Below are 15554 nucleotides of genomic sequence, written 5' to 3' on the forward strand. Positions count from 1 at the left end.
AGAGGGAAATGAAGAGGGGATGGAGATGTACAGATGAGAAGAGAGGGAGAAGAGGTTGAGGAGGTTATAGAGAAATGAAAAGATGTAAAGGAGCGAGAAAAAAGACGAGAATATGAAAATAAAAGATGATGAAGACATGACGACGTGAGAAAAGAGGAGGATGAAAAAGAGCAGATGACGGTGAGTGGGAAGGAAGAAGAGGAGTAGAGGAAGATCAGGTGAGAAAATAAGAGAGTAGAAAAGAAGAAGATGAGAATATGGGTGTGAAAAGGAGACAAGAAGAAGGAGGGATGAGGCGGAGGAGAGTAGAAAAGGAGCATGTAGAGATGTGAAGTGGAAATGTGAGGAGAGAGGAAAGAGACGGAGGAAAGGAGGATTAGAGAAACGTGAGGAGGGGATGGAGGGATGAGGAGAAAAAGAGGAGAAGTTGAGAAAGTTATTGAAGAGAATGTGTCAGGAAAAAGAGAAGGATGAGAAAAAGCAGATGATTGAAGATGAGAGTCTAGAAAAGAAGAAGAAGAGGAGATTATGGATGTGAAATGGAGAGAGGAAGGAGAGAGGGATGAGGCGGGGAGGAGAGGATGAAGGGAGGAGAGAAGAGGGGAGGGGAGGAGAGGGGAGGGGAGGTTACGCATATCAGCTCGTCCGTGCGGCCTTGGAAATGGAAATGAGAGAAAGGCACATGGCCTCATTACATTCATGCCCACAGAGGGGCTCGGTCCGGTCTAATACCTGGAGTGGGGAGGTGAAGTGCAGTATAATGTCCTGATACAGCGGATCAGGATAACACGTGGAACACTAACCTGCTTTGCCGCCACTGTCCTCGCTTCCTGCTGCGAGCCGCTCCGCCCTCTCGTCGTCTTCTCCTCCCGCTTCACCCGCCGAGTATCTCCTCGCCTCCCCTCCTCCCCCCCCCTATCTGCCTCTCTCATCGGCGAGCAGTTAATTTTGGGATTAATACGCGTGGCGGCTGGCTCTTTTGAGGGATTTGTAGCGGAGCCGCAGACACTTATCTTGGTCATTACGGTGCCCATATTGGATTCAAGCGTTTTAGTATCTTCCAAACATTCGGCTGCGGAGGAGTCTATCGGGCCGACACGTGCCCAGGGATTAAGATAAGCAGGCCCCTCATTACGACTCCTCTCCTCCTGCGGCGCACTGACACTCGCAGCGGCCGCCACTTCTCTTCCAGCGACATCACAGAGGAGGTGCGAGTCCTCACCTTGCCTCTCTTTCTCGGCGCCAGGGGACACGGCAGCAGGAGGAGAGGGAGGGTTGTCGTCTTTTGGTTGGCGGCCGGGCCCCTGGAGGGAGGCGGGGATGGTCGTTGAGGGCGAGGAGGTGGAGAAGGAGGTGTAACGAGGCTCCAGGAGAGGAAGGAAGGAGCGCTGGGTCTCCTCTGTCTGGGTTCTGGCCAACACAGACTCCTCTGAGGGACACAAGTGGCTCCTAACATCCCCGGGTTCTGAATGAGGCCCCTCTGGAGTCAAAGACGCATCATTTGAGGAAGGCAGGTTCTCTGGACTGTTCCTCGGCGAGTTCTCCTTCAGCCGCGGCGTCCGTGGTTTCCTGGTGAGCACCATGCTGTAGCAGAGAGGCGGGCCCAGGTAGACCTCCTCTGTGCAGGCTGCGAACAGCGTCTCCTCGTCCCTGATGTCGGGGCTGGGGGGCAGGGACTGCGACGGGCTGGTGGGCTCGGAGCCGTTAGCTTCTCTTTCGGCTGACCTCAGATCCAGAGCGCGGAGGTCGTTCCTGGAGTCGAGGCTCGGGGAGCAGCGCTGCCGCCTGGTGCTGGTGAACAGCTCCGGGCTCGGGCTGCGGAGGCCCTGTGTGGGGGTGGCGTACGACGGGAGGCTGTACGGCGCCGGGGAGGAGCTCTTGTCCTCGGAGCACTGGCTGACCTCGCCGCAGTCGCTGTCGTGGGAGGAGAGCGACAGGTAGGAGTAGAAGTCTCCCTTACGGAGGTGGAGAGGCCGGTGGGAGTGTTCCAGCACCTGAGGGAGGAGGAGAGTTGGTCAACGGAGGGCAGAGGGTCAAAGGTCAGAGTTCACAGATTGTGACCACACTGTGAATAAAGATGGACGACATGACGCCGCCACAAAATGGAAGATAAAGCGTCTGGCTGCGGTATCGGTCATGAAACTATGGTTTCTGTCATTTCTTATCGTCGTCGTCCATCTTTGTTCACAGTTTAAGGTTTTAGACTAATTCAGATGTAACTTTTTTGAAATATAAACTATTAGTATTTTGTATATATTATACTTAAAGATTATACATCATAACACGGAAATACAAATATAAATGTGTATGTATTTGTCTAGTTTAATGTAATATGCTTACTTATTTATTTACCTCACATTATCACCAACCATACATCCTTTATTTGCATATTAATATTTAGGAGGAGCAGAGTTTTCTGCCTGATTTCTTTTTCTTTTCAGAAATAAAGTGGAGACTGGAAACTGATAAGCTTTGAGATTACTTCACTTGCAATAGATACTGAAGAAATTAGTCATTACATCCCAACAGTTATGATCCGTGATGCGATTTATTGAATTACTTCAACTCAGTGAACAAATTGACTGAGATAACTTTTGCTACTTTTGGATGAATTTTTTCCTCAAAATGAAAACAGCACAATAGACGAGGTCAAACGAGGCTTTAAATTCTGTATCTGCACAAATCTTTCAATCATTTACTTTATTATCTGAAGCTCTAATCTCTGTTTAATGAGGTTTTTACATTTATAATAAAACACTTTGCGTGTGATTTCTTTGTATTGGAGTGTTTTTCAGGACCGTACCTTGTCTCTGATCTGTGTCAGTGACGCGGGGCCTTGGTCTGGATTCGACCCGCCGACCTCCACCTGGCTCAGGTCTTCAGGCTGATTCTCTTTGCTCCTCAGCGCCAGGGAGGTCATGTCAATAATCTCCATCACGAAGTCATGCACGTTCTCTGTCTTGCCCTCGTCCACGCTGCACGCACGGAGGGAGGAGGAAGAAGGACGGTGGTCGTGGCACGACGCGTGGCAACCGCGGCGTTTTTTGGGAGGCAAGGACGATTCCTTGTCTCTCACCTCCCTCCTTGTCTCCTCCGTCACAAACGATGAGAATTTGAACTTTTCCTGAATGGTGATGGCCTTTCTGCCGCCAGCCTCTGGCCTGCTGCTGTGCAATGCATCATGGGATCTGCAGTCCTCGACGGGTGAGAGGGACAGAGGCGAGGGGAGGGAGGAGCTGTGGCAGGGCAGCTCTCCCTGCAGCTGTCCCACCAAGGAGGAGGCCCGTCTGAATGGGAGGAGTTCACAGGTGGGAGATGAAGAAAGCTGCTTCGTTGAGTTTGATTCCGTTTTCACGATCAAGCCGCCAACGTCCCGAACTGACTCTCCTGTCGGAGCAAACACATACGATTCCCTCAGTGACTCCCCTTTCTTTGTGAACACACTCGACTCCTCTCTGAGGAGCTCATCATCTTCATCTTTCCCCTTTAAACAGCTCTGATCCACATTTCCGTTCTCCACGTCATCTACAAACTGGCTGATGTAGCTCCTTGTTACATTCCTCCTGTTCTCCTCCTCTTCCTCCTGCTCCTTCTTATCTCTTTTTGTTTTGTCGTTGCCACTGTTGGTGCTGGTCTCTATTAATTTGGCAGCTGAGCGGTTTAGGAAACCGTGCTGCTCCTTGTTGTGAGAGGAGGTGGTGAAGGAGGAGGACAGGTGGGTTCCACACTGCAGCTCGTCCCTGAGACCTGCCTCAGTTTTAGAGGAGGTGCGAGGAGATCGTATCCAACTCTGCAGCTCGCTCCTCATGTACTCCAGTCCCAGCACGTAAGAGCCCTCCATCTCCTCTTCATCGTCATCGTCATCGTTGTCGTTACCAGACGAGATGCAGCTCAACCTCTCCTCCTCTTCGTCCTCTCCGTCCCGTACGCCAAGCTCCTCCTCAGTGAGCGTTAGCGTGGAGGAAGACAGGAGGTCGCTGTCGTCCTCGTCCTCATCCGTGCACGCCGATGCACAAGACACATTCACCACCATGCTCAAGCTCGCCGCATCCGCTTCATCCATCGATTGTCCTCCTCGACTGTTTCCGGGGCAACGTTTCCTATAAGAGCCTGAGTTAGCATTTGCCGCCATGTTGGGATCCAGGAACTGGCGCCGCTGATTTCTGAGCAAAGCAAAATCTTCAGACCCGACAGATGAGTCCTCCGTGCTGCTCAGCTCCGTCAGCGATGCAGTCGCCGAACTTTCGTTGATCAGGGATGGCGGCCCTTTCCTCGAAGAACTCGACATTTCATAGAGGGGTGTGGGTCGACCACCAAAGGAAGGAGAGGCAGGGATTCGGCCCTGCGGCGGGGGGCTGCCCCGAAGCGTCATGTCAGAAACACTACGGGTCATTTTTGCCATCAGAGGACTCTGGATGTTCTCCAGGCGTTTCAGGAGATCAAGGGTTCTACGACTCAGCTCCCCAGAGGATGGTTCTCCCTGCACATTTTCAGTCTTCATTTCCTCCCCCTGCTCTCCTCCCTCCCCCTCTCTGCTCGGCCCCAGGTCCAGCTCCCCGAGGCTGGCCAGGCTGCCTCCATTCTCCCCTTCAGTGCCGCGACACGGGGCCAGGCAGCTCTCCAGGGAGGCGCTACGATGCAACGGGTCTTTGGAGGGAAACAGCTCCCCACCCAGCGCCAGCAGAGACTCCAGGGAGGAGCCCTGAGACAGAACCGGACTGGACGCCCGGCGGCTCAGAGCAGGAGACGACTCCAAACTGTGGAGCTGGTCAACTTTCAACCCTGTGATGGGACTGCGAGACACAAAGGGCTTTGAGGAGTCCACACCGAGTCCTCCTGCCTCAAAGTCGGAGTCAGAGTCCGTCGGTGTCAGGATCCCACGCCTGTTCATCAGGATCTCAACCGCCTCACCTCCTCCCCTCCTGTGCTTCCTCCTCTTCTCCTCCTCTCTGTTTCTTCTACTTTCAACTCTGTTTTCATCCCTCTTCCATTCTTTCTCTTTCTTGTTATCCTCTGTCTTGTTTCTTTGGTTGTATTTGGTGACGTCTTTGCACAAATCAGTCAAATCAGTTTCCTCCTTCCTCTGCTCATCTTCCTCATTTTCCTCCACTTCCTTCTCCTCCTCCTCTTCCTGGATTTCAGAGTTTGTTGTTGTCTCTGTTTCTCCTGTGTCACTAACGATCCCGCTCTCGCACTCTGACCGACGACTGTTTGCCGACTGCCCACTTCCTCTGCCACCTTCCCTCTCACTCTCTCCATCCAGGTATCCATTGATCTTATCTCCTCCTTGGCTGTTTGACATCGAACCTCCCAGGAGGTCTGGGAGGGATTCGATCGAGGAGAAAGAGGAGTCTTTACTCAGGCTCTTCAGCAGGAGTTGCTGTTTCTGTTTTCCTGATTTGGTTTTGTGCAGAGAGGAAGAATTGAGAGGAAACTGCGGTTGTCTGTATAGTTCTACGTTATGGAGGCTGTAGACCTGGTAGATGTTATTGTTGTTTGGGGGGGCAGTTTGGGAAGTCCCACTCGGCTGGACCTCTGACGATGACCCCGTCACGGTGTTGGACAGATTCTCAGGACGCTGAGTGGTTGGGACTCCGGTTCGAATCCTGTCGGGTTGATTCCGATTGGACAGCGCAATGTCCAAAGGCAGATCTGGTTCTGTGTTGAAGTTGTGCGTCAGGTCGGGTTCTGGTTCTTCTTGTGTTTCTGTTTCTGTGATTGTCATATCGGTTTCATCCCATTCCCAGGAGTCCTCTGGCACATGGGCCACTGGACCAACCGGGACCGGGCTGATCTGGTGGAGGTCGACGAGACCTGGTTCAAGAAAGTTCCCAGGAACCTGAAGACAAGAACGAAAAGAGAGAACAATTGTTCAGCAAGAATAAAACTTTCCTCAAAGAGATTGTATCCTGTACAAACTTCAGAATGAAGAAACAGAACCACAATGAATAAGAATCACAGCATATTTCATCAATGTGATAAGAACAACCTAAAATGACATGAACCAGCAGTGAGAATGTTTTTAAGTTGAGTCCACGTCCCATCTGCTAACACGGAGGAGGTAGGGTTTGTGACCTATACTGCAGCCAGTCACCAGGGGGCGATCAAGACCCTTTCTGGGACACGTCTTCCTCTACAGTCTGATTGTAACTTAGCATTTAACGTACATTGAACATTAAATTGACCTCCTGTAAACCATATAATAATAATAATAGTAATAATAATAATAATAATAATAGTAATAATAATAATAATAGTCATCATCATCATCATCATCATCATCACTATATTTCAGACCTGCTCATATTACCGTCTGCAGCGTAGTGTAAAACCCAGAGGATCCATTTCATAAGTGTGTATAGTTTAAGGCACTTCTCTCTATGATCATTTGAAGTGAATGAAATGTTAGATTTGTTTCCTCTGAACACCGATGGAGAACATGTTGTGTTTTTTTTTGTTGTTGTCCTGCTTTGGCATCAAACTCTTCTTAAAGACGTCGCCGTCCTTTCTGTCCCGGCTCGGTTTGAGAGACGCGCCCTGACACCCGACTCTGACGGAACACGTTCTGTGATCATTTAAAAAAAAAAAAGGAGTAAAATCATCCCACCCCAAAGCAATTGCTCATAAATCTCAACACAAATTATTCCGCTCTGGAACAAAGCGATGAATTATTCAGAAACGACTTCTGAGAGAAAGAGCACGGAGCCGAAAACCCCAAAGTAAATACGTAATCAAAATCCTTCAGAAAGCTCGGCTGTCTAAAAATATGCTTAGACACAGGAATTCTTCCTTCCACAGACATAATTATACAAATTGCTCCGCGTCTCATTAACAAGAGAGGGGGGTAATTCGTATTAGCCATTCATAGCCTATTAATCTAATAAACTAGTTGGCTCTGTGTGTGTGTGTGTGTGTGGGTCTGTGTAATGAATTTCTATTAGATTTGTGTTTATTCCCCTTGTGCTGATAAGGGAGATGGGGGGAATGACTGAACTGGGTTTTGCCTCTGCAGATGCGTTCAGAAACACATTCAGCACAGAGGAGAGAGAACATCAATCAGCTTAATCCAATCAAACCCAGGATTTGATGACCCACGGAAACCTTGGGTATAATCTGGATCTGTAATTTGTCTCATTTCTATGATTTGTGACAGTTGGCAGTTGAGATGTGAGTTTTGTCATGACCCCTGACGGAGGAGGGAGGTGACTCCTGGCGTCCGGCGGCCACAGTTTATTCAAACACACATTTGATTTTAAATACGACAAATAACTCCAAAGTGCTGCTGGGAACCTGCCAAAGAGGAAGAGCTGGCAGGAGAAGAGCCACACACACATCTGCTGGTGGAACAGCGCTGATTGTTTCCCACCGAGAATCAGACAGAGTGAGCTGCTGCTTCCAGATGTTCCTGATGCTGAGGGTCCTATTTTTAATTTCACCTCCAACAAGGAGGTTATGTTTTCACCTCTGTCCGTTTGTCTGTGAACAAGATAACGCAAAAACAACTGCAAGCATTTCAATGGAACTCGGTGGGAGGATGAGTTACGGGTCAGGGAGGAACTCACCAAAATCGGGCTCATTTAGGGAACTGATATTTATGAGTGTGTGATAATCAAAGTTATCAACCTGGATAAGAACAGAACATTTTCTTCTCTTAATGAACCAATGGAGAGAAACAAGGAGAGAAACTTGCCTTTTGTTTTGTTTATGTTTAATTAAGATTTACTGCAAAAATAATAAATGTTGAATGTCTTCTGAGGCCATATTTAAAGTTTTACAGTAAAAGAAAATTGTCTGAAAGCGTCAGAGGACATTACAGAACAAACGGGGCCGTCGGGGCCGTCGGGGGCGGAGTTACCTGGTTAACATGCTGACTTCAGCATAAACAAATAAGTGACAGAAATATAAGAAAACCAAAGTTAACATTCATGTTTCTTTCCACCTCTGGAGGCAGAACTTAATGTTTCTGGTGAGGAAAAAGCTGCAGATGCTAATGTGGGCTATGTCGTAAAAAAACGTACAGAAAACACGTTTAAAACCAAAAGGGTTCATCATCTGGGAACCAGGAACAAGATCAGTCCTCGTCATGTCACCTGCTCAACAACAAGCGGATTAAACAGAAAACCGCTTTTTCTCAGGAACATTATCAGACTCTGTTCACGGCGCCTCCTCCTCCTGCCTCCGTTCACCTCCACAGTCAGTGTGTGTCTGTGTGTGTGTCTCTGTGTGTGTGTCTGTGTGTGTGTGTGTGGACTTGTGCTGAATGTTTTTGGGGAGAAACACAGAAACTTTTTTTTTTTCCATTAGCTCTGGTTTGACTGCTCCCATTTGTTAGCATAGCATCTGAAGGCCCAAGGAGAGCGGAGCTATCTCGCAGCATCTGGGTGATTATTCATGTGCCTGCGCTCCTGGTGGAGCTGCTGCTGCTGCTGCTGCTGCTCCAGCCTCCGCTGCCTCTGCTTGTCAAAGAGCTGAGGGAGCCTGGCATCAGCGCTCTGATTCAGAATGAATAGAAGCGCACAGATAAATCACTTCTCCATGCAGAGTGCTGGAGCTGCTTTGAATGTGATTGCAAACGGTGAATGAAAACCTCCATGTGCTGCTCATAACTTCTGAAATATATGTCAGAATCCCGAGGAAAGTGTTCTTATATAAAAACTACCATGTACGGTGATATGTTCGACTTACAGGTTTACTTTGTGAGACCTGTTCCTGACGACACTCCCGACTTGAGGCCGCATACGAAACACTAAACACGAAAATACAACAACGTCTTCCTTTGAAAACGGCTTTTTTAAACTAAAACGATCTCCGTCCACACTAACACGCCTGAAAATGCATATCACGTGACCATCAACGTGCACCGGGCACGCACGTGCCAGTGTAAACAGGAAGGCACGGACACAGGAATTGTTGCATATTGCTGAAACAATAACTCCTACACACACACACAACTGAACTGCACAGCAGCTGTTAGCAAAGACAACAGGGTCAGTAACACTTTAAATAAACAACTAGTCAATCGACTCGTTTTCTGAGCTTCACATAAGACGTTTAAAACCCAAAGACTTTACATCTGGAAAGACATGAAACAGAGGATGTCTCAGGTTGTTCTTGAACAAGGATTCATCTGATCTCCACGTCGCAGGACGTTCGTCTGTGATGACGGACGAACGGACTAACTGACGATTAGAGTTTTAACACAGTTGTTAAAATCTTCACTCTGGATTAAAAGTGTCTCATATCAAACTGATGCTTTTCCCTTGATACGGAGCAACACATGAACACAAGCATGTTGACATCACACACATTTACACACAATGATCATTATACACACAACAGCCCACACACACTGAAGCTGCTTTAATACCTGAAGAAACAAACAACTACACACAAACACCAGGGAGTTTAGGTGTGTAACGTGCACAACAGCAGCCATTTTTACACAAGCAGGCAATTCACACACACACACACACACACACACACACACACACACACACACACACACACACACACACACACACACACACACCAGCAGAGGACAATCGTTTTATCACTCAGCAGAAGTGTTTTTCTATAAACTAAACCACCCAGATATATGCCTCTGTGGTTCTTTCTCTCCCTACACCCCCCTCTCCCCCTCTCTCCCCCTCTCTACCTCTCTCTCTCTCTCTCTCTCTCTCTCTCTCTCTTCTCTCTCTCTCTCGCTCTCTCTCTTTATTCCTCTCCCATCTCCAGTAGAAGTGAAATTACTCTCCAGCCAGGCAGCGAGGTCAGAGAGTCTGGCCTCAGTTATTTGTCTTCTCCTCCTGTACAATGTGTGTATGTGTGTGTGTGTGTGTGTGTGTGTGTGTGTGTGTGTGTCTGTGTCTGTGTGTCTGTGTGTGTGTGTGTGTGTGTGTGTGTTTCTGTGTGTGTGTGTGTGACGCACCAGGGAGAGAGAGAGTTCCACCTCCAACGGCACACAAACAATAGATTCCTACTAGTTTTCAAATTCACAAATGAGTCTTTCAAAGCTTTTAGATTACATTTAACACACACACACACACACACACACACACACACACACACACACACACACACAGGGAAACAACAACTCTTTGTTCATATTTATCTTTGATTATAAATTCCAACAATCGTAACATTTACTTCGTTCTGATTGTTTCGAGAACATTTGGTTCTGACTCTGTTTCTTGTCTCAGATCACAAAACCACCAGTGTCTTGCTCAAGGACACTTTGACATGCGGACTGGAGGAGCCGGGAATCAAACCACCGATCGTCCAAGCAACAACCAACTCTAACACACAGTAAGATTCAGCGGGTGAGAACAAATCCAACTGCTGCTCTCACTGGTCTCCACTAGAATAGATGTTCTTGTTTTGCATAAATTAATTTCAGATCTAACATTTATGTTTAATTTATTTGTTTTCACATTTTTCTCATCTGTAACATTTTTATTCTAATATTCTGAGAACTTCAAACTGATTTTCAATGTTTCCTGTTGTTTGCCTTCAGTTCTTCACGTTCAACTTGTAAAGGACTTTACTCTGTTTGGAAAAGTGTAAAATAAAATAAAGTTGATTATAATTTGTATTCAAAGAAGGATTGTGAGCTCATAACCTCGGACATAACGACGGATAGAAAACCTACAATATTACAGATTAAGGAGCAGATCCAGGATTTGTCCAGTTTTAAATATGTTTTATTACAAATAAATCATTTCTGTTATCAGACCACTTCCTTTTCTCTCTTTTATTTCCCCTATAAGAACTAGATAATCAGGTGTAAGGTTGTTAGGCCTCGGTGGAGGGATACCATGTCTGTTTTTAGCTTGAACTGCTCAGGAGCTTGAACCTCAGAGCAGAAACCAGCTTGTGAGACGTCGTAGCTTTAACTTTACCTCGTATTTATCTCCCTCTCCTTCCCCCCACGTCCCCTCAGGCTTTTAACACATCGCTATCCATCAGTTAATGTGTGTGACGTTGTGTGATTCTGTGTGCACAAGCATTTATGTGTGTTTGTGTGAAACCCTTCACCTTGTATCCAAACGCAGTCGTCTTTCTGTCTCTATCGAACCATATTCATCACTATTAGAAATCCATAACAGCCCCGCTCGGCTGCAGCCCCTCTGCCTCCACGTTAGCTCGGATGAATAAAGCACTCAGCTCGCTCTCTGTGCCTCGTTTGCCCCGAGCGTCTCCACTCGGGACGGCTCCCTCATGAGCGATATTTCTCTGAACACCCGCAGCACTCAGCGCATCACGTCAGCAGACGAGCTGCACATGTGCTGAGCTGTCATCCTGCGACCTGAGAGCGACGCTGTGATCAGCGAGCGGCTCGGGCCTCAGACGTGGAGCCGGAACGGGTTCGACGGCTGCAGATCTCTACTCAAACAATCGTTTCTGAGGAGACACACACGGCGGCTCCCGATGTACAAGCTGTGTTCAAATCTCATCTGCCAAGTTTCTTTTGTTTGCGGAGGAGGTGGCAGAGGAAACTGTTTCTGTGACACCGATCGCACTGAAGGACGAACAGATTAGTTTTATCAAGCGGCTGCTGCTGGACTGAGAGACGACGTCTGAAGCTGCAGCCTCTTGTAGAACAGACGCCGATACTTGAGCTCAGGTCGCAGCAGAACATGAGGGAGGTGACGACAGTTAGTGTGAGTGGATCAGTCCGCTGAACCAGTGAGAGAGAATCACAACAAGCCCCTGAATCCTGGTCCCAGAGAGATTCCCTTTGGTTCCAGAGACACTCGATGTCTCCTCTAAAGATACAAGTTCCCTGCTTACACAAGAGTTATTAAAAAGTAACAGAAACACGATGAAATGCAACCGTCCAGTGAATTTAGAATCCTCAGAGGACAAACCACAGACGCGTCCCTACGTCCTCCCATCGTCCACATATGAAGCCAAAATATCCCAAATGTCAACGCTGCCATCTTGCGTTGATGACGTCATTTGGAGTCTTAGATGTTTTTGTTTGGTCCATTTCCAATCTGCTAACATGGAGGAGGCAGGGTTTATGGCCTATAGTCTACTACACCCTGCCACCAGGGGGCGATACAGATGATGTCACGTCATGTCGTCCATCTCTATAACTATATTTTCCTTATTGAATATAGAAACATGTTAAAAGTGAAGAATTTTCATAGTTTCATAGTTCACCTGTATTACAGCTGGATGTTTAAACTTCTAAATGTCTGATAAGTGTTAAAAGAACAATCCAGTTTTAATGATCCTTTCAGAAATACATAAACATGGATGTCGTTGCCATAGCAACAATAAGAGTCGCAGTAAAACATCAGATCATTTGTCCTGTTTTTTTAGGAAAGTAATCCCCCGATCAGAAGTGACTGGATAAGTGTGAGTTTGTGTTTTGTTCCGGAGTTGATGCTCATTTCACAGCGTCTCAGCTTGTAAAGATTGTTCCACTGCTGAAACAGTGCAGCTTCAATTACGGCGCCATCTGTCTTTCACGGCGGATTTTAGCATCAAATCAAACTCTGACATGCTCACTGAGTGCAGCAGAGCGTCGGCTGATTGCCTGCAGCGTGGAGTGAAGGATGTAGAGTGTAAATGTCAGCCGCTCTAACCTGCTGCTCTCTCCTCAGTCGGTTCTGCCACTGCAGCGCCTGCATCACGATCGCCTCCCACCTCCTCTCCAGGTTGATTGACAGCAGCTGCAGGGCCTCCCGGTGCTGCTCCGCCTCGGGGCCCACCTCCGCCATGGGGCCCGACTGTCCCAGAGGTGGAGATTGAGGGAGAATTACAATTATCACACTAATCACATGATTAATCTCTGAATTATTGGAATTAACATCAATTCAATTTTCCTCTCATGAAAAACCTCTTCCCTTCATTTCTGTCCAAAGTGGAGTTCAGACACGGCGTCGTTCGATCCGTGTGTTTGTGTTACGCACCTGACTCTGCTGCAGCAGCTTCTGGCAAAGCTTCAGGACGGAGGAGACTCCTCGGCGTCGGGCTCGCACCTCCGCACACAGAGACTGAAGAGAGGAGAAGAAGAGAGGCACGGTCAGAAGAACCACCATTATTCAAATCAATGGTGTTATTTAGAGATGGACGACGCATCCGGCCACCAGGAGGTGATACAGCCGTCAAAGCAGCTGATTTTCACTTCATGAGAAATATTCCTGTATGAGGTTCTACTGTCACTGAGGAGGTTCTCAGGATCAAGTTGGTTCATCTATAGTTCTGGAGTTTCTAGGAACCTTTTGGGGTTCCACTGGTCATTGAGAAGGTTTCCTGTCGCTTTGGAAGGTTTATTGGTCACAGACACGTTTCTAGAGGTCTTTTAGGAGGTTCAGTGGGATGTTGGGACGATCCAGTGACTGCTGAGGAGGTTCTACAGGTCATATAGGAGTTTCTATGGGTCTTTATAGAGGTTCTTCTGGTCAGTGAGAAGGTTGTGTGTGTAGATTGGGGAGTTTTCTAGGTTCTGGAGGTGTTTTAGCCTTTTGGGTCCTTTTAGGCTGTGAGGTCTGAATCCCCCAGCAGTTCAACACCCTCACGTCTTCAATGCTCCTGATGTCATCACGTTACAAACACTCTTTCACTTTAATTCATCCCTCATCTGTGTCATTTAAACAAGAACAAACAAGGGCCAAGTTTGTTTTTACTTATTCATTCATTTCCCTGCAGTTAAACTCGGGTCATTCAAAGCTGTTTATTAGCATGAAGTCAAATTCAGCTCATCAGCAGTAACAGTGCATAAAATAAATGACAACAGCCAATGTTCCTCCGTCTGCCTCCCTCTCTGCTCCCGTCTAATAAATGCAAAAGAGAGAGGAAAAAGAAACACAAGGATTGGCAGTGCCTATTATAAATCACTATATGCTGATGAGTTTCCACACGCAAAGGTCAGCGAGTGTGTGTGTGTTTGCATGTTTGAATGTTTACATATGCATGCATGTGCACGAGTGTGTGTGTGTGTGTGTGTGTGTGTGTGTGTGTGTGTGTGTGTGTGTGTGTGTGTGTGTGTGTGTGCGTGTGTGTGTGTTTGTGTGCCACAGAGAATTCAGGGGACGGCCTTACTCGTCTGCGGCAGAGACCAAACACGTCCAAGCCCCAAACTATTTATGCTAATCCTGCCCGCTCGCTGAAAAGCACTTCCTTTACATTTTCTTTACATTTTTCCAATAAATATTAAACACTATTACAATGAAATGGGATTCTCTCTCTTTCCCTCACACACACACACACACACACACACACACACACACACACACACACACTCACACACACTCAACTCTTCTTCCTCTGTCTTTCATCTCCTCTTTCTCGCTCTCTTCAGTTTAGCATATTTGTGGCGCGTGTTGTTGTCTAAACAGGAGATGGGGATGCAGAATACAGCAGACAGGATCAAGAGGACAAGCCTTGTGTGTGTGTAAGTGCGTGTGTGTGTGTGTGTGTGTGTGTGTGTGTGTGTGTGTGTGTGTGTGTGTGTGTGTGTGTGTGTGTGTGAGTGTGTGTGCACATTTGTGGGGCTGCAGATAAATTTATTCCAAACAGGAGGTGTGTATTACATTGAAGGAGGAGGCTCTAAACAACAACAAAACGACTGAGTGATACTCTCTCTGCGCCAAATAACTGCAGCAGACAGCGTGGAGGCAGCACAGGAGGAATTTAACTAGATTGAAGCTGCAGAAATAATTCAACATATTAGAATCAGAGGACGACGGTGATAACTGTAACGTCTGGGTCTGACACACAACATGCACGTCTGATCAGATGTGTTATGAACACGAGCTGTAAAGCTTCCTCACATCAGCCTTCGAGCAGAGAAGACAAATCAGATGTGGGATATCTTTGGAGGCCAGATTTCCTCCACCTAATATCATAGAGTTGATGTTACAATCAGGAAACATGGGTTCAAATGACAGCAGTCTAACTGAATGGTCGTACGCACAAAGGAGATGTCAGCAAAACCCGTTTCTGACCACTAGTAGTATGAAGTAATGTGTCAACCCACCGTCACGTCACCCTTTTATGTTTTGAGGCCTCGAGTTCGGCGTTTTCACTTTGTGGAACCGGAGTCTGTTCATATAAGGTTCATGGTTTCTCATCAGGAGGACCAGGTTTTGTTTTTGGCGACAAAACACTCACTGTCTCATGTTAATTCACCAATGTGCACGATTCCTGTTCTGAAATGTCCAAACACTGAGCTGTGCACATATCTCTGGAAGGAAGGTAACGCATTCAGAACACGTGTAACGCACAATAAGTGCTTCTGAGAAAACAGATCTGTAATTGGTCTTTGTCTTCCTATGCAAAGCATTTATAAAAACTAATTTTCAATGGATACGAAGAGAATAAATACTGATGAATATCACTTTTATCAATATCTATATTTTGAGGTTTGTGCAGCTTCAGTTGGCAGAAGAGTTTTTTCTCTGAAAGTTTATTTTTAGACAGAGGAGAAATAGAGAATCCTAAGTCTCTATTGTTTCTGCACTGCTGGTTTTTATGCACTGATCCCTCTCTCTCTCTCTCTCTCTCTCTCTCTCTCTCTCTCTCTCTCTCTCTCTCTCTCTCTC

General features: G+C 47.0%; 1 protein-coding gene across 2 annotated transcripts in view; it reads right to left on the minus strand.

Annotated features, from left to right (window-relative positions):
- The window catches only part of akap6 (A kinase (PRKA) anchor protein 6), a 144174-nt gene that overhangs the window by 7075 nt on the left and 121545 nt on the right, over positions 1-15554 (minus strand). For both annotated transcript variants that reach the window (XM_035168124.2, XM_035168126.2), the window contains 4 exons: positions 12921-13004; positions 12594-12737; positions 2804-5839; positions 804-1994 (listed from right to left, as the gene is read on the minus strand). In XM_035168124.2, coding sequence (XP_035024015.1) covers positions 804-1994; positions 2804-5839; positions 12594-12737; positions 12921-13004 — 4455 coding nt within the window. The remainder of the gene's footprint in view (positions 1-803; positions 1995-2803; positions 5840-12593; positions 12738-12920; positions 13005-15554) is intronic.

This window comes from Hippoglossus stenolepis, chromosome 10 (assembly GCF_022539355.2).
Source record: "Hippoglossus stenolepis isolate QCI-W04-F060 chromosome 10, HSTE1.2, whole genome shotgun sequence".
Classification (NCBI taxonomy): Eukaryota; Metazoa; Chordata; class Actinopteri; order Pleuronectiformes; family Pleuronectidae; genus Hippoglossus; species Hippoglossus stenolepis.